The sequence below is a fragment of the Salvelinus namaycush genome, chromosome 19 (genome assembly GCF_016432855.1).
Source record: "Salvelinus namaycush isolate Seneca chromosome 19, SaNama_1.0, whole genome shotgun sequence".
In the NCBI taxonomy this organism is placed as follows: Eukaryota; Metazoa; Chordata; class Actinopteri; order Salmoniformes; family Salmonidae; genus Salvelinus; species Salvelinus namaycush.
Genome location: NC_052325.1, coordinates 29,369,061 through 29,388,448, shown reverse-complemented (window position 1 = coordinate 29,388,448; position 19,388 = coordinate 29,369,061). Strand labels below are relative to the sequence as shown.

Below are 19,388 nucleotides of genomic sequence, written 5' to 3'. Positions count from 1 at the left end.
TGCTGGCGTGCTGAAGAGTGGGTGTACAGGCAGGCAGTAAATCCTGCAGCCCTGCAGTCAGAAGGAGGACTGAGCTGTTGCCTTGTTTACCTGCCTGTTTACCTCCGTTATAAACCATAGCATGCATACACATAAACAGAGCTAACTTTCTGACAGACCACTGGGCTTATTCACATTCACTATGGTTGCACAACAAACATCATAAATTGGCCTTTTGGCGTTGCACGTGCAATCGTATTCAGAATGTACCTTATTCAGTGTTAAGTGAGCCACACCAGCCAAAGAGAATGATCCACTAGTCAGTCAGTGTCTCAGTGTGTCCCTTTCTCCCTCTCCCTCCCTCCCTCCCTCCCTAGTGGCATGGGAGGCAGGTAGTCTAGCTGTTAAGAGCGTTTGGCCAGTAACCGAAAGGTCGCTGGTTTGAATCCCTGAGCCAACTAGGTGAAAAACCTGTCAATGTGCCCTTGAGCAAGATATTAGCTCAGGATAAGAGCGTCTATTAAATGACTAAAATGTAAATGTAGTACTACGGAAGTGTAGATCACTCTCTTACACAAACACACAGAACAAAAAGTCAATTAGACAAACCCAGGATCGGATGGGGAAATTCACATGTAAGACATTCTGTCTCAGACCCATAGCTCACAGCAATCTAAGTCTGCCTGTCTATAGGGGTAATTATATTCACTGCGAATATGTATTTGAATAGTAACTATGACACACAGTCTCTGCATTGGAGAGGTTGTGTCACACACATACTGTAATTATTGTTATCAAGTAAATTTCTCATGGAGTCTCTGACAGATAATTGCAGCATATGCAAGAAACAACAGGTTGAAAGAGAGAGACGGAAGGAGAGAGAGAGAAGTGACTGGCTTTTCACGGTGGTTTCACAGACATTACGAGGCTGAAGTGTTGGTGTACTGTAGTGTTTGTGTACTGTAGTGTACTGTATTGTTTGTGTGTCCTGTAGTGTTGGTGTGTACTGTAGTGTTGGTGTACTGTAGTGTTGGTGTGTACTGTAGTGTTGGTGTGTACTGTAGTGTTGGTGTATACTGTAGTGTTGGTGTATACTGTAGTGTTGGTGTGTACTGTAGTGTTGGTGTACTGTAATGTTGGTGTACTGTAGTGTTGGTGTGTACTGTAGTGTTGGTGTGTACTGTAGTGTTGGTGTATACTGTAGTGTTGGTGTATACTGTAGTGTTGGTGTACTGTAGTGTTGGTGTGTACTGTAGAGTTGGTGTGTACTGTAGTATTGGTGTGTACTGTAGTGTTGGTGTACTGTAGTGTTGGTGTGTACTGTAGAGTTGGTGTACTGTAGTGTTGGTGTGTACTGTAGTGTTGGTGTGTACTGTAGTATTGGTGTGTACTGTAGTGTTGGTGTACTGTAGTGTTGGTGTACTGTAGTGTTGGTGTGTACTGTAGTGTCGGTGTGTACTGTAGTGAGGGTGTGTACTGTAGTGTTAGTGTGTACTGTAGTGTTGGTGTACTGTAGTGTTGGTGTGTACTGTAGTGTTGGTGTACTGTAGTGTTGGTGTACTGTAGAGTTGGTGTACTGTAGTGTTGGTGTGTACTGTAGTGTTGGTGTACTGTAATGTTGGTGTACTGTAATGTTGGTGTACTGTAGTGATGGTGTGTACTGTAGTGTTGGTGTGTACTGTAGTGTTGGTGTACTTTAGTGTTGTGTGTACTGTAGTGTTGGTGTACTGTAGTGTTGGTGTGTACTGTAGTGTCGGTGTGTACTGTAGTGAGGGTGTGTACTGTAGTGTTGGTGTATACTGTAGTGTTGGTGTACTGTAGTGTTGGTGTGTACTGTAGTGTTGGTGTACTGTAGAGTTGGTGTGTACTGTAGTGTTGGTGTACTGTAGTGTTGGTGTACTGTAGAGTTGGTGTACTGTAGTGTTGGTGTGTACTGTAGTGTTGGTGTACTGTAGTGTTGGTGTGTACTGTAGTGTTGGTGTGTACTGTAGTGTTGGTGTACTGTAGTGTTGGTGTACTGTAGAGTTGGTGTACTGTAGTGTTGGTGTGTACTGTAGTGTTGGTGTGTACTGTAGTGTTGGTGTGTACTGTAGTGTTGGTGTGTACTGTAGTGTTGGTGTGTACTGTAGTGTTGGTGTACTGTAGTGTTGGTGTGTACTGTAGTGTTGGTGTGTACTGTAGTGTTGGTGTACTTTAGTGTTGTGTGTACTGTAATGTTGGTGTACTGTAGTGTTGGTGTACTGTAGTGTTGGTGTACTGTAATGTTGGTGTACTGTAGTGTTGGTGTACTGTAGTGTTGGTGTATACTGTAGTGTTGGTGTACTGTAGTGTTGGTGTGTACTGTAGTGTTGGTGTACTGTAGTGTTGGTGTACTGTAGAGTTGGTGTACTGTAGTGTTGGTGTGTACTGTAGTGTTGGTGTACTGTAGTGTTGGTGTGTACTGTAGTGTTGGTGTGTACTGTAGTGTTGGTGTACTGTAGTGTTGGTGTACTGTAGAGTTGGTGTACTGTAGTGTTGGTGTGTACTGTAGTGTTGGTGTGTACTGTAGTGTTGGTGTACTGTAGTGTTGGTGTGTACTGTAGTGTTGGTGTGTACTGTAGTGTTGGTGTACTTTAGTGTTGTGTGTACTGTAATGTTGGTGTACTGTAGTGTTGGTGTACTGTAGTGTTGGTGTACTGTAATGTTGGTGTACTGTAGTGTTGGTGTGTACTGTAGTGTTGGTGTGTACTGTAGTGTTGGTGTGTACTGTAGTGTTGGTGTACTGTAGTGTTGGTGTGTACTGTAGTGTTGGTGTGTACTGTAGTGTTGGTGTACTTTAGTGTTGTGTGTACTGTAGTGTTGGTGTACTGTAGTGTTGGTGTACTGTAGAGTTTGTGTACTGTAGTGTTGGTGTGTACTGTAGTGTTGGTGTGTACTGTAGTGTTGGTGTACTGTAGTGTTGGTGTACTGTAGAGTTGGTGTACTGTAGTGTTGGTGTGTACTGTAGTGTTGGTGTACTGTAGTGTTGGTGTACTGTAGTGTTGGTGTGTACTGTAGTGTTGGTGTGTACTGTAGTGTTGGTGTGTACTGTAGTGTTGGTGTACTTTAGTGTTGTGTGTACTGTAGTGTTGGTGTACTGTAGAGTTGGTGTACTGTAGAGTTGGTGTACTGTAATGTTGGTGTACTTTAGTGTTGGTGTGTACTGTAGTGTCGGTGTGTACTGTAGTGTTGGTGTACTTTAGTGTTGTGTGTACTGTAGTGTTGTGTGTACTGTAGTGTTGGTGTACTGTAGAGTTGGTGTACTGTAATGTTGGTGTACTGTAGTGTTGGTGTGTACTGTAGTGTTGGTGTGTACTGTAGTGTTGGTGTACTGTAGTGTTGGTGTGTACTGTAGTGTTGGTGTGTACTGTAGTGTTGGTGTACTGTAGTGTTGGTGTACTGTAGTGTTGGTGTGTACTGTAGTGTTGGTGTGTACTGTAGTGTTGGTGTGTACTGTAGTGTTGGTATGTACTGTAGTGTTGGTGTACTGTAGTGTTGGTGTACTGTAGTGTTGGTGTACTGTAGTGTTGGTGTGTACTGTAGTGTTGGTGTGTACTGTAGTGTTGGTATGTACTGTAGTGTTGGTGTACTGCAGTGTTGGTGTACTGTAGTGTTGGTGTGTACTGTAGTGTTGGTGTACTGCAGTGTTGGTGTACTGTAGTGTTGGTGTACTGTAGAGTTGGTGTACTGTAGTGTTGGTGTACTGTAGAGTTGGTGTACTGTAGTGTTGGTGTACTGCAGTGTTGGTGTACTGTAGAGTTGGTGTACTGTAGAGTTGGTGTACTGTAATGTTGGTGTACTGCAGTGTTGGTGTACTGTAGTGTTGGTGTGTACTGTAGTGTTGGTGTACTGTAGAGTTGGTGTACTGCAGTGTTGGTGTACTGTAGTGTTGGTGTGTACTGTAGTGTTGGTGTACTGTAGAGTTGGTGTACTGTAATGTTGGTGTACTGTAGAGTTGGTGTACTGCAGTGTTGGTGTACTGTAATGTTGGTGTACTGTAGAGTTGGTGTACTGCAGTGTTGGTGTACTGTAGTGTTGGTGTGTACTGTAGTGTTGGTGTACTGTAGAGTTGGTGTACTGTAGAGTTGGTGTACTGTAGTGTTGGTGTACTGCAGTGTTGGTGTACTGTAGTGTTGGTGTGTACTGTAGTGTTGGTGTACTGTAGAGTTGGTGTACTGTAATGTTGGTGTACTGTAGTGTTGGTGTACTGCAGTGTTGGTGTACTGTAGTGTTGGTGTACTGTAATGTTGGTGTACTGTAGTGTTGGTGTACTGTAGTGTTGGTGTACTGTAGAGTTGGTGTACTGTAGAGTTGGTGTACTGTAGAGTTGGTGTACTGTAGTGTTGGTGTACTGTAGTGTTGGTGTACTGTAGAGTTGGTGTGTACTGTAGTGTTGGTGTACTGTAGTGTTGGTGTACTGTAGAGTTGGTGTACTGTAGTGTTGGTGTGTACTGTAGTGTTGGTGTACTGTAGTGTTGGTGTGTACTGTAGTGTTGGTGTGTACTGTAGTGTTGGTGTGGGAATCAGAGATGGGAATCAGAGATAGAGTTCACCACTAACTATTACACTATAAATTGTCAATCAATCAGACACAGATGAGATTGATTACACTACTTTAAGAGGGAGATTGAGTCCATGCCCTCTTTTATTCATTGTTTCAGAAGACAGGATGGGGGAGTGGTGGATAAGTGGTGATAGGAGGCGGTTGGGGGCTGAAATTAGCTTAATTGAACCACAACCTGTGTGTGTGTGTGTGTGTGTGTGTGTGTGTGTGTGTGTGTGTGTGTGTGTGTGTGTGTGTGTGTGTGTGTGTGTGTGTGTGTGTGTGTGTGTGTGTGTGCGTGCGTGCGTGCGTGCGTGCGTGCGTGCGTGCGTGCGTGCGTGCGTGCGTGCGTGCGTGCGTGCGTGCGTGCGTGCGTGCGTGCGTGCGTGCGTGAGAGTGAGAGTGAGAGACCCAGTGGCGCTGCTGGGCTTTCAGGATAAAGATAAGAAAATTTTACTTTGCCCCGAACACCTCATTATCAGACTAATCGAACACATTCAGCACACACACACCCAGAAGCTTTCATCAGGCTCTAGCCCAGCTCCTCACTCCCCTGCGAGTCCTCGGCGCCCCACACACCCAACACACTCACACTGGAATGCACTTCTCTATTTGAAGTGCGTCTCTCTCTCTCCCTTCTCTCCCCATTTCTTTCTCTATCCCTCTCTCTCTATCCCCTATCCTTCTTGCTCCGTCTCACTCTTTCCCTTTTCTCTCTCTCCCCCTTCCTCTCTCTGCCCCTCTCTCACTCATTTCCTTTCCCTATCTGTCCCCCACCTCTCCCTCTGTCTGTCCCCCCTCTCTCCTTCTCTGTCATCCTTCTTCCCTCTCCCTCCCTCTCTCTCTGTCCTCCCTGTTGGGACATGTCTGTGTTGAAAGCCAACCTCAATCTCCCAAGGCCCCGGGGAATTAATCTTCTAACGAGAGTTAATCTCACATAAACACACTGAGAGTCATTATCTGTGTCATTAACGGCCTGACAGACCCACACCCCAGGCACAAATCAATACTTTCTACAGACCGACACCTCGGGCATGGCTTATAATACTCTACTAGACCCCACAGAGTTCCTGTTACAACACAGTTTACAGAGGCGCTCACACACAGATACCTTTACGGACACAATTATACAGGGGTCACTGCTGGAGTGGAGAATCCACTCTCTCACTCTCTCATTCATTCTCTCTTTCTCTCTCTCTCAATTCAATTTCAATTTAAGGGCTTTTATTGGCATGGGAAACATATGTTTACATTGCCAAAGCAAGTGAAATAGAAAATAAACAAAAGTGAAATAAACAATAAAAAATGTAAAATAAACATTACACTCACAAAAGTTCCAAAAGAATAAAGACATTTCATATTCTGTCTATATACAGTGTTGTAACTATGTGCAAATAGTTAAAGTACAAAAGGGAAAATAAATAAACATAGATATAGGTTGTATTTACAATGGTGTTTGTTCTTCACTGATTGCCCTTTACTTGTGGCAACAGGTCACAAATCTTGCTGCTGTGATGGCACACTATGGTATCTCACCCAAAAGATACGTGAGTTTATCAAAATTGGATTTGTTTTTTGAATTATTTGTGGGTCTGTGTAATCTGAGGGAAATATGTATCTCTAATATGGTCATACATTTGGCAGGAGGTTAAGAAGTGCAGCTCAGTTTCCACCTCATTTTGTGGGGCAGTGTGCACATAGCCTGTCTTCTCTTGAGAGCCAGGTCTGCCTTTGGCGGCCTTTCGTTTGTATATAGTCAAAGATTTCCTTAATTTTGGGTCAGTCACAGTGGTCAGGTATTCTGCAACTGTGTACTCTCTGTCCAAATAGCATTCTAGTTTGCTCTGTTTTTTTGTAAATTCTTTCCAATGTGTCAAGGAATTATCTTTTTGTTTTCTCATGATTTGGTTGGGTCTAATTGTGTTGCTGTCCTTTGGCTCTCTGGGGTCTGTTGTGTTTGTGAACAAAGCCCCAGGACCAGCTTGCTTAGGGGGCTCTTCTCCGGGTTAATTTCTCTGTATGTGATGGCTTTGTTATGGAAGGCTTGGGAATCACTTCCTTTTAGGTGGTTATAGAATTTAACATCTCTTTTCTTGATTTTGATAATTAGCGGGTCTCTTCCTAGTTCATGCATGCATTATTAATGCATGCATTATTTGGTGTTTTACGTTGTACACAGAGGATATTTTTGCAGAATTCTGCATGCAGAGTCTCAATTTGGTGTTTGTCCCATTTTGTGAATTCTTGGTTGGTGAGCGGGCCCCAGACCTCACAACCATAAAGGGCAATGGGTTCTATAACTGATTCAAGTATTTTTAGCCAGATCCTAATTGGTATGTCAAATTTTATGTTCCTTTTGATGGCATAGAAGGCCCTTCTTGCCTTGTCTCTAAGATCGTTCACAGCTTTGTGTAAGTTACCCATGGCGCTGATTTTTAGTGCGATATATGTATAGTTTATGAGCTTTCGGGCAACGGTGTCTAGGTGGAATTTGTATTCGTGGTTCTGGCAACTGGACCTTTTTTGGAACACCCTTATTTTTGTCTTACTGAGATTTACTGTCAGGGCCCAGGTCTGACAGAATCTGTGCAGAAGATCTAGGTGCTGCTGTAGGCCCTCCTTGGTTGGGGACAGAAGCACCAGATCATCAGCAAACAGTAGACCTTTGACTTCAGATTCTAGTAGGGTGAGGCCGGGTGCTGCAGACTGTTCTAATGCCCTCGCCAATTCGTTGACATATATGTTGAAGAGGGTGGGGCTTAATCTGTATCCCAGTCTCACCCTCCGACCATTTGGAAAGAAATGTGTCTTTTTTTGCCAATTTTAACCGCACACTTGTTGTGTATATGGACTTTATAATGTCGTATGTTTTCCCCCAACACCACTTTCCATCAATTTGTATAGTAGACCCTCATGCCAAATTGAGTTGAAAGCTTTTTTTGAAACCAACAAAGCATGAGAAGACTTTGCTTTTGTTTTGGCTTGTTTGTTTGTCAATTACGGTGTGCAGGGTGAATATGTGGTCTGTCGTACGGTAATTTGGTAAAAAGACAGTTTGACATTTGCTCAGTACATCGTTTTCGCTGAGGAAATGTACGAGTCTGCTGTTAATGATAATGCAGAGGATTTTCCCAAGCTTGCTGTTGACGCATATCCCCCGGTAGTTATTGGGGTCAAATTTGTCTCCACTTTTGTGGATTGGTTTGATCAGTCTTGGTTCCAAATATTGGGGAAGATGCCAGAGCTGAGGATGATGTTAAAAAGTTTAAGTATAGCAAATTGGAATTGTGGTCTGTATATTTTATAATTTCATTGAGGTTACCATTAACCCCACAGGCCTTTTTGGGTTGGAGGGTTTGTATTTTGTCCTGTAGTTCATTCAATGTAATTGGAGAATCCAGTGGGTTCGGGTAGTCTTTTATAGTTGATTCTAAGATTTGTATTTGATTATGTATATGTTTTTACTGTTTGTTCTTTCTTGTAGAGCCAAAAAGATTGGAGAAGTGGTTTATCCATACATCTCAGTTTTGGATAGATAATGCTTCGTGTTGTTGTTTGTTTGAGTTTTCCAATTTTCCCAGAAGTGGTTTGACTCTATGGATTCTTCAATTATATTGAGCTGCTTTCTGACGTGCTGTTCCTTCTTTTTCCATAGTGTATTTCTGTATTGTTTTAGTGTAGGCTCAGGTTTTCTGGGTATCTATGTTTATGGTTGGATGGTTTCTCCATTTCTTTCTTAGGTTTTTCAAATCTTCATCAAACCGTTTGTTATTGTTGCTCATTTTCTTAGTTTTCTGCTTGAAATGTTTAGATTTGATAGAGAAGCTGAGAGGTCAAATATACTGTTTAGGTTTTCTACTGCCAAGTTTACACCTTCACTATTACAGTGAAACCTTTTGTCCAGGAAAATGTCTAGAAGGGATTGAATTTGTTGTTGCCTAATTTTTGGGGGGTAGATTTCCACACCATTTATAGCATGTCAGTTCCTTTGGCTTTGATGTCTCATGATTTGTAAAGTGTGATTTTGCTGTGATCTGATAGGGGTGTCAGTGGACTGACTGTGAAAGCTCTAAGAGACTCTGGGTTGAGGTCAGTGATAAAGTTGTCTACAGTGCTACTGCCAAGAGATGAGCTATAGGTGTAACTACCATAGGAGCCCCCTCGAAGCCTACTATTGACTATGTACATACCCAGCGTGTGACAGAGCTGCAGGAGTTGTGACCCATTTTTGTTGGTTATGTTGTCATAGTTGTGTCTAGGGGGGCATATTTATTATTTAATTTTTTTATTTCACCTTTATTTAACCAGGTAGGCAAGTTGAGAACAAGTTCTCATTTACAATTGCGACCTGGCCAAGATAAAGCAAAGCAGTTCGACATACAACAACACAGAGTTACACATGGAGTAAAACAAACATACAGTCAATAATACAGTAGAAAAAATAAGTATATACAATGTGAGCAAATGAGGTGAGATAAGGGAGGTAAAGGCAAAAAAAAGGCCATTAAAAAAAAGGCATATGGGGGAGAGAATGCTGTCACCTCCAGGTAGGTGTTTGTCCCCCTGTGTGCTGAGGGTGTCGGGTTCTTGTCCAGTTCTGGCATTTAGGTCGCCACAGACTAGTACATGTCCCTGAGCTTGGAAATTGTTGATCTCCCCCTCTAGGATGGAGAAGCTGTCATCGTTAAAGTATAAGGATTCTATTAGGGGGATATAGGTAGCACAGATGAGGACATTTTTCCCTGTTGAGATCATTTCCTTATTAATTTTTAGCCAGATGTAAAATGTTCCTGTTTTGACTAATTTAATAGAGTGGGTTAGGTCTACTCTATAGCAAATTAGCATACCTCCTGAGTCTCTTCCCTGTTTCACACCTGATAGTTTGGTGGATAGGACTTCCAACTCTCTGTAACCAATGGGTCCATCTCCTTATACCATGTTTCTTGTAGGATGACAATGTCTGTATTTCCAATTTCTATGATGAAGTCCAGGTTCCTGCTCTTTAGGCCAAAGGCAGATGACCTCAGACCTTGTATATTCCAGGATGAGATAGTAAAAGCTTCCTGTTCCATAATGTCTAGTGTTGTTTTTGTGTGGTTTAGGCCCGGACTATCACAGTAGGTGTGAGCAGAGCATGTTGAGCATCTGATACATGCCTCTTAGGTCGCAGGATGGGGATTGCTCTGGTGTAATAGTGGGGGTTGGGCCTGTTGCTCTGCTCACGGCCTGGGCATAATTATGTCCTGCTCTGATGTTGAGGTCCGTGCCGCAGGGGCAGAAGGGGCATAGGTCTGATATGGTGTGGCCTATATTCTGTGTGGCCAGGGTTTGCTTGGGGTAGTCTTAGCTGGTTGGGATTTGCCTGGTGATGCTGTGGTCTGGGTGTAGGTCTTCTTGGCATGGGTTCTCTTGGTGCAGGTCCTTCCGGAGCGGGTCTTGCAGGTCTGGGAGGGTGTCTCGCTGGTCTGGGCGGGGTGTCTGTTGCTCCTGTATGAGGTGCTAGGGCTACGGTTGAGGGTGACGTCCTTCAGGGTCCTGGCAAAAGTTGGGATTGCTGCCTTGTAGAGGTGGACCTGGTCGTAAAGGCAGTTCAAGTCCAGGGTGGAGTGGTGGGCCAGGTAGACATTAGGTTTTAAGGCACAGTCTCGTAAAATGCTTGCATTCACCCGCTGTATGGTGGCATGGTGAAAGTATTTTCGTGTTAGCAGGGTGGAAATAACCACTTCTTCAATAACCATCACTAATCAGCAGGATGGAGCAAGTTGAGCTGCTGTATTCATCAATAGATGCGTATTTATCAGTATCACATTGATTGAAGGTGATCTAGTATTCTTGTAACATCCCTGGCACACAGTTTCATTAATTATGTATCCTCACCCGTCAATGAGCAATGTAAAATGTTTTGAGTGTTGGAAAAAGTGCTTTATAACTCCAATCCATTATGTGTCATCATAAGCATTAGTCATATGCAACAAAAGTTTTCCATTACAGCAGTTAAGCAGAGTGAATAGTAGCCAGCTGACACTTGATCTGATCTAACCCGACAGAACTATCTATAACTATGAACTGTTATTAAGTCATTACTGATCCTGGACCTGTCAGGGCTGTCAGTGTTGGTCTACAGACTGATTTATTGGAATATCCCCCTAGAGACCCAGCAGGGGCAATCATCTACTACACGCGCACGCACGCACACACACACTCACGCGCACCCACACACACACACACACACGCACACACACACACACGCACGCACACACACACACGCGCGCACACACACGCACGCGCACACACACACAGAAAAACACAGAAGGTAAGCGCCAGAACAACAGCTGTCTTCAGATAGCATCTGTCTTCTCTCTCTCTCTCTTGGGTAAATCTATTTGAATTCAATCTCCTTTTGACAGCACCACTTTTGATTCGACGTTAAAAATGATGACATTTTAATTTAAAAACATTATTTTCATGAAATAATCTAATATTTTGACAACGCTGTTTGTACGCTTTAAAATAATATCAAAGTCAACCGTTTATATTTTGCAGTGATGAAGACATGGATGTCTCATGGTGGGGTGGGCAACATGGGTCAACTTAGACAACCTTTATCTCCTGAATTCAAACCATAAAGTGACAGAATGTTCAGAATAATTCTAGATATCCAGTCTAGTTTAACTTTCTATGTGAATCCTAATGTTCATGCAGCAAAATATGTTTTGGAGTTATTTCTGTAAACCTGGTAAACAGATTTGATTGTTGTTTTTTTCTGTGCTCCAACTTTATCCTGAACCATGAACCCCGGGCCTTATCCCAAGCTGCCTTCCTCTACATGAACCCCAGGCCTTATCCCAAGCTGCCTTCCTCTACATGAACCCCGGGCCTTATCCCAAGCTGCCTTCCTCTACATGAACCCCGGGCCTTATCCCAAGCTGCCTTCCTCTACATGAACCCTTTCTCTCTCTAAATCCAACCCCCGTCCCCTGATCACTCTGTGGTAACACATGTGATCTATCATCTAAAGGACGCAACGGAAATGAATGTTTAACCCCGTAATGGATATTTACTGTGAGTTGATAATGACTCTGTCAGATTAGGATGTGGCTTCTCTAACAAAGCAATCAGGGAGGAGATGAAGCCAAGAACCCAATTAAACTCTTTCTCACACAGACGCGTGCATATTCGCGCACACACACACACACACGCATACATACAAGTACACGTGTGCACATATGTGCATGCACAAATACAAAGCGCTATGTGGTTCATATGCCTGTGGTTTAATTCTGATGACAATTAAACAAATACTTTAATGAAGTGAAGTTCTGGACTCTTGGCATTAGTCTCAACCAAATGTCTGTCAATGTCTGTTTTTCATTCTAAAGCCTTCTCTCCTCTCCTTTTCTCCTGTACTTTCCTCCCCACATTTTGCCCTCTCCTCTCTGTCTCTCTCTCACAAACGTACGAACACACAAACACACACACTCACACAACACACCATCCTGCTGCTTCCAACTAATGAACAACTCCTAAACACAATCAGTCAGATACTGGAGGATTTCTCCTTTAAAGCCAAGTATTCCTCTTTAATACATACAGACCTGCCAAATCCTCTCATATCTCAAACACATGTTACCACTACAACTAACCTCCATGCAGAAACATCATAAACAGGGCTGGGGGAAGGGAGAACATTGGGTACTGAAGACAGTTTGTTCTCATTAGAACTAAATACTTTGCAGCCAACAAACAGCACAAGTATTAAATACACATTGAAATACAGATGAAAATACACCCAGGCATTAACAGCAGTTGGAAGTGAGTAGGTGGGTGCAGAAGGGATTGAGAGGATAGAGTTGGATTTCTTTACTGAAAGACTACACTGTAAAAATAAAATAAACATGTTGATTCAACGTACAATTGGAAGGCAACCAGCTGTGAGTTTGCTCAACAAAATGTTCACACAAACATTTTGGAGCTGGTTGCCTTACAATTGTACGTTGAATCAACATATTTGTTCTTCTTTTTTTTATGGTGCATCATCATAAACATCAGATGATTCATGGAGATGCTCATATCAGATTGTTTCCATGTTTTCAGAGAGACTCCTAGAGTTATTAAACAGGTTCATATCATCACAAGGCTGTACTGATACAACTGTGTGTGTGTGTGTGTGTGTATGTGTGTGTGTGTGTGTGTGTGTGTGTGTGTGTGTGTGTGTGTGTGTGTGTGTGTGTGTGTGTGTGTGTGTGTGTGTGTGTGTGTGTGTGTGTGTGTGTGTGTGTGTGTGTGTGTGTGTGTGTGTGTGTGTATCTGGTGTAGTCTCTTCATCTCTCTTCATCTCTGATTGCTTTAATTACAGACTGACTTTCCCCTTTCAGAGTGCAAGAAAACCCAACTCTTAATGCACATTAAAAGGAGTCGCAACACACACACACACACACACACACACACACACACACACACACACACACACACACACACACACACACACACACACACACACACACACACACCTCCAGCCACACCACTCAGTAGTCCCTTTGATTTCTGTCTTACGTGATCTGTCTTTCATCGTCGCCTCTCCCTGATCCCTCTCTTTACCTCCACTGAGGCAGAACGTCTCTCTCTCCATATCACCTTCGTCTCTCGTGTTATCTATTGAGCGTTATTGTAGGTGGGTGGGTCCATTTACTGTGTCTAACTCATTAGCAGGTGGGAAAAACGGTTTCGGTCTGCGTCTCTCTGTTCCTTAGTCTTTAGCATGACAGCAGAACGGCCGACTATCTGTCTGTCAGTCTATTTGTGTTTAGTGTGGGATGATTATGGTGTCTGTAGCACAAGAGTCGAGGGGTCGGAGAGGGGCTGGGCTCTAGTGAGTAGAGGACTCCGAGCAGTGGGTTATGGGACCCTGGGCTTTGGTCTGACGGACTGAACTGACAACGTATCATTAGCCTCAAACAGCCAGACATACAGTAGAAGAGAGAGAGAGCAGTGACCCTTCTGACCCTTCTCCCTCTTCTCTCCTTAAACACATTAGGTTATAACACAATTATTACTGAAAGTGAATTGATGCATGGAGGATACACTCCTTCAATTACACACCATGTTAATATATGGACATTGGATCTGCTTAGATTACAGTGTATTTTGGAAGTTAGAACAACATCTGTTACAGGTCAGCTCGTATCGTTATCTCTTTACACATTTAATGATAAGTTCAACATCCTCTATTGAGACGAGCTCAATCACCTTACAGGGAGATATCTGTGAAACTGTTTCAAAGCTTGAGTGTTACATTTCAATCTATATTAGGATACATATTGTTTGAATTTAATATTATCTGACATAATGACAACTTTCTGCCATGTATCTGGAGACAGGATATGTGTTTGTTCTCCAGAAATCTGCATTAATTTGTAAACTTAATATAGCCCATTAGGTCTATAGTGCAGGCTTGTCAGGCACACGTCACCATTGTCCTTGTACAGAATATTCTAAACCTTCAAAATAAGGTATGACGTCTTTAAAAATATATATATAATTAACTTTTTTAAAGTTTAAAATGTTATCAGCAGAATTTCAGTGATACAGCTAAATTCCTTACTATGCTACTAAAAAAGCTATTAGCCTATCATAATTATTACTACGCAAATATGAATATTATCATTGCTACTTTTGTTGTTATTATGATCAGTATTTCCTTTCATTCATTTAATCCTGCGGCGCCATACTAAAGCTTTGAAGATGAGTTACACGTTTTCTTTCTGACGTTTCTTCTTTCTTTATCCTTTCTACCTCAAACATGAAAAAGTGCGGCGGTGTGCCGGGGGGAGAGGGAGAGGGACAGAGAGCAGAGACACAGAGAGAGAGGGATTGATTTCCACCCTCAGCGCTGCAGCCATAGTTCAAAGCTCCAGACTTCAGAGAGCGTCAGGACCCAGCATGTCGAGCCCGGGTTAGGCTGCCTGTCTGCGGCCAGGAGTTCCCCCAGGGCCCGGGGAGGGCGAAAACCAGGCGGCACCGTCAAAATAATTATGCGGAGAGGATTGAGAGAAGAGCAAAGCACACACCGGGATCGGGACCGACCAGGACCCGTCGCTGGTCTCAGAACCCGCTGTCTCTCTCTTGAGATGAGAGGTGAACTAAGAGCCCATGCTCTCTTCATGTAACAATTACCACCAAGATGGTAGGCTACATCCCTAATGGATCAGTAATAAACCTGGTGGCCTAAACGTTATTACTTCCCAACACACCACTTAGCGACCACACACACTCACACACTGCGCTCTATTATCATGCAATTAACTACAGGTCTAATATAAACTGAAATACCGGTATGAAAAAGAAAAAAACTCCGGTTTAGAGCAATTACTAGGCTAGATTATCAAATCTTTAAGGCAGAAAAACAGGCCTATTTAAATATGTAGATCATTTGACATTTGTCCATTTATATCTTTCCAACAGTGGCTAACTTTTCTGAATATTTGCTTCATTTTCGACCAACAAACAATGTAACACATGCAGTTATTTTCGAAAATTAAAATTACAGTTAAGTAGGCTACATGTGTCTGCAGCATAAATGCTCCAGGAATTTCCTCAAATCTTGCAGCAATCCCGCTTTACATTCCAAAGCACTTTACCTGCGTGTAGAGCCGCGTTGAGACGGGACAGGTCTGGCGGCGTGTAGCCTAGCTCTCTGCGCGGACTGCTGTAGTTTAATGATCAGACTGTATTGAGCAGTCTGACAGGCATCACCAATATCTAAACAGCTAAACAAATCGTTCGTTAATCTCGCTGTTTTCAGCCCACAGTGTGCATGGCCGGTAGCTCCTCCTCATAAAAAAATATCATTTTCCTCCGCCCTAGAAGATGAGGATCAACCTGATGCAGGTAGTGAATGGTATTTATGTGCCTCCACAACTCCACTACGACATCTAGAGGTGAACCACAAACAATACATCTCCTCTTGGTAGGCTATTGAATTAACGTATTCTAGCTACTGTTAGGCTACTGATGTGGTGAGACGGAGACCATTCAATAAATCTACTCACATTTATCTGCATCTATCCTTTCATCAGTGTGCAATCAAGCTAATTGAGAGAGAGAGAGGAAGGGAGAGGAGGGGTTTGTATCCGGTATCCGTGTTGTTGGTCCATAAATAAAAGGGGAGCATTAAACTCTATACTTTGTACCTTTAAAGAACATGAAAGCTTCAGACTCTGGTTCATGTCTCTAAGATTTCCAATGTTCCTTCTGGTTTATGAGTGTTGAGTTATTGATGTGATGTTTATTTATTTGTTTACCAGTCGGCGCCAGTTGTTTGGGACGGACCGAACCCTGGACTTTCCCTGAGGCACAAGAACTGACCAAAGAGACTCCACCACTCTGTCTCTCTGTCTGTCTTCTCTCCTTACTCTGCCCGGTCTCCCTCTCCCCTTCCTCTCCGCTCCTCCGCAGGAAAGAGCAGATAAAAGATGTGCTTAGAGCTTCTGAGGAGAGAGAGGTGTGTTTGAAGAGCTAACTCCTGTAAGTCCTATAATTATACCTTTCTGCCCCGCCCCCTCTCTCTTTCTCTCTTTCTCTCTCTCTCTCTCCTCTCACTCCTCTCTCTCTCTCTGGCAGCCCTGAGCCCGGTGGCCCTCTCATCCTCTCATCTCTGATCCTCACAGGAGCAGCTTCCTTCCTTCCTGACCGACAGACAGACTGGCAAACAAAGAGACCAGTGAAGAGCAGCAGAGCCTCACTGGGATGAAAACAGCTATCATATTACATTACTCCAGATGACTATTACCACAGGACCACAGCCAGAGCAAACAGAACCCCAGTCAGCTGTCTTCTAAAGCCAACAGCGATAAGGCCAATATCAGGTCTTTAATAAAGACAGCTGGTGTAGGAGGAAGGTATCTAGCTACTGAAGCCAAAACAAATATCACAGACTTCTTCTCTCTATTTAAAGTTTAAACTGTATATTTAGCCATCCATGTACGTCACAGGAGTTCCAGGCTCCTGACGCTTTGCATGATAGGTACTCTGTAAAGGTGGGCATATTCTATCCTCTCCTGTAACTACACGTCCTCATACACACGCACACATACGTGTATGCTGTCCTCTAACTACTGTACTCCTCAACAGGAGAGCAAATTCTGTTACCATGGTGACTGCAGTGTCAGCTAACCTAGTTTCCACGGTGGAAGGACATTGGGTGAAGAGAGAAGGCTAGCCTATTGGTAACATTATTGATGTACAGTAAGTTTTAAATATAACAACTTCACAACTGTTTTCTTTACAACACTCAGACACAGATTTTCAGTGGTGAATTGCGTTTGGGATGGTTAGATGAAACACGCATAACATGTGGGCAGGAGAGGTAGGGGCTAGTTACACACATACACACGTAGAAACTTACTTGCTTGCTTATGGTGGGCCATCATATCGATGATGACATTCCATATCTGCCTCTATTTGTGAGTCTTTGTGTGACTGTAAAGTCCAATCCTTCACCCACATCGTCTGTTTCAGACAGGGCATGTGAAGTCTCTGACTGGGGGTTTAGGTGAACACACACAGCTGCCTCTTCCTATACGTAGACTACACGCTGCTAGGGGGCCCCACGACCCAAATAAATGTAATACAAATGTGTTTTTTTAGAAACTAAGATAGTTTGAAAAGTAGAATACACAAGGTGCAATGTTTTAATTTGGTAGTGCATCAGCAGTTTCCCACTTGTTATGTCAGTCACTCAATTAGCCCGTGTCAGAAAAACATTTTGTATTGCTAGTGATGGGTTCTGGGTTCTGACTCCTAAACTTGGAATAGTGTTAATTATCAGGCATCCTATTGAAATATTGAGTGCTATAGTCTAGGAGGGTCTACCTACACTAGAAGTTAATGGTTATCTGTAGGAGGAATGAATATGGTGGAGGCAATTAAGCTTGGATTGTACTGAGTGAAGGAAAGACGATCACATGTTGGCAGGCACTGATAAGGGTGGAGAGATGTGGTTTAGTGAGGAAAGGGGCCAAGGTCAGGTCAGATCACGTTAAGGGAGAAGGAATAGTTTATTTCCTGCCTAGCAACAAAGATGTCATGTTTAGAGAGAAGGTGGAGATTCCACCCCAAATTGGGGTATATATGGGGCGGCAGGTAGCCTAGTGGTTAGAGCATTGGGCCAGTAACTGAAAGGTTGCTGGATTGAATCCCCGAGCTGACAAGGTAAAAATCTGTCGTTCTACCCCTGAACAAGTTAACCCACTGTTCCCCGGTAGACCGTCATTGTAAAAAATAATTTGTTCTTAACTGACTTGCCTAGTTAAATAAAATCTATATACTACCGCTGGTGGAACCATGTCTTTGGAGTTAAACGTGAGAAACAGGTAGAGACAGACAGAGACAGAGACAAACTGTACTGTGCAGCTGACAGACCTTCTCCTTCCTCAGCCATGGGGCTCTAACAGGAACTTAGGCTGCATCTGAAGTGGTACTCTGTTCCCTGTAAGGCTCTGGGAAATAGGAGTGCACTATGGTTTCATTTCAAACCAGAAACATGGTTTGGGTGGCAACTAGGAATGTGTGTGTGTGTTCAGTCCAAGAGCAACCTCTTAGATCTTACAGGGTAGGCTCAAGCAGTTAATACTTTTCATCAAAACATCTGGGCTATGGATCAGTTCAACATATCACCAGCAGGCGCCGCTAGAACCCCTCTGTTACCATCAATACTAGGCTACCTACTGTCCACAAGACAAACAACAGATATTTCTTTAGATTTCAGCAGGGTGGCAGTATCTTCACACATTTGTCTGCTCTGGTCTGACTGATGCGTAGCCGCAGGAAGTAGGGGTGATGAGGGTGCTGCAGCACTCCCTGAAATATCTGAATGAAAACACATTTTAATATTAATCACAAAAGTAGTGCAATGGGCCTTTACAAGTCCTGTATTAGCAGACCTATATAGCCAACTGTAGCGAGAAAAAAAAAATCTGAAGACCATCCTCCTCAGTGAATTTCATAAAAAGATATGTTTAAAACATTAAAAAAGTGATCCGTTTTAAATAAAACTATACTAAATGTATTCACGTCACCAAATAATTGATTAAAACACACTGTTTTGCAATGAAGGGCTACAGTAGCCTCAACAGCACTCTGTAGGGTAGCACCATTTGACTGAGCCATGCCTCCTTGCCCGTCCAACATTTCCTCATCTCCCACCCCTTCTAATGCGACTAGCCCCGATGCTCCTCCTTCTTTTTCCGCTGCCCCGCTACAAAGTTTCTTCCTGCAGGCGGTCACTGAGTCCGAGGTGCTAAAAGAGCTCCTTAAGCATAACCCCAAAAAGCAATCTGGGTCAGATGGTTTAGACCCTTTCTTCTTTAAGGTTGCTGCCCCATCATCGCCAAGCCTACCTCTGATGTTTTTAACCTGTCTCTCCTCTCTGGGGAGGCTTCCATTGCGTGGAAAGCAGCCATGGTTCGTCCTTTATTTAAAGGGAGAGATTAAGCTGATCCTAACTGTTTTAGGCCTATTTCTATTTTGCCCTGTTTATCAAAAGTGTTGGAAAAACTTGTCAATCATCAACTGACTGGCTTTCTTGATGTCTATAGTAATCTCTCTGGTATACAATCTGGTTTCCTATCAGGTTATGGATGTGTCACTGCAACCTTAAAGGTCCTCAATGATGTTACCATTGCCCTTGATTCTTAGCAATGTTGTGCTGCTATTTTCATTGACTTGGCCAAGGCTTTTGATACGGTAGACCATTCCATTATTGTGGGCCGGCAAAGGAGTATTGGTGTCTCTGAGGGGTCTTTGGCCTGGTTTGCTAACTACCTCTCTCAAAGAATGCAGTGTATAAAGT

The 19,388-nt window shown here is 43.2% G+C and overlaps 1 protein-coding gene across 2 annotated transcripts in view; it reads right to left on the bottom strand.

Annotated features, from left to right (window-relative positions):
• edar (ectodysplasin A receptor) overlaps nucleotides 1-15,313 on the bottom strand; it is a 64,689-nt gene extending 49,376 nt beyond the window's left edge. The window contains exon 1 of one of the 2 annotated variants that reach the window (XM_039014758.1): nucleotides 15,178-15,313. Coding sequence is in view for 1 of the 2 variants with exons in the window: in XM_039014756.1 (XP_038870684.1) it covers nucleotides 13,094-13,169 (76 nt within the window). In the remaining variant the exon portion in view is untranslated. Of the gene's footprint in view, nucleotides 1-13,093; nucleotides 13,323-15,177 lie in introns of those variants that run through there. The other variant, XM_039014756.1, reaches the window with a different exon arrangement.
• Nucleotides 15,314-19,388: the final 4,075 nt, after the last annotated feature.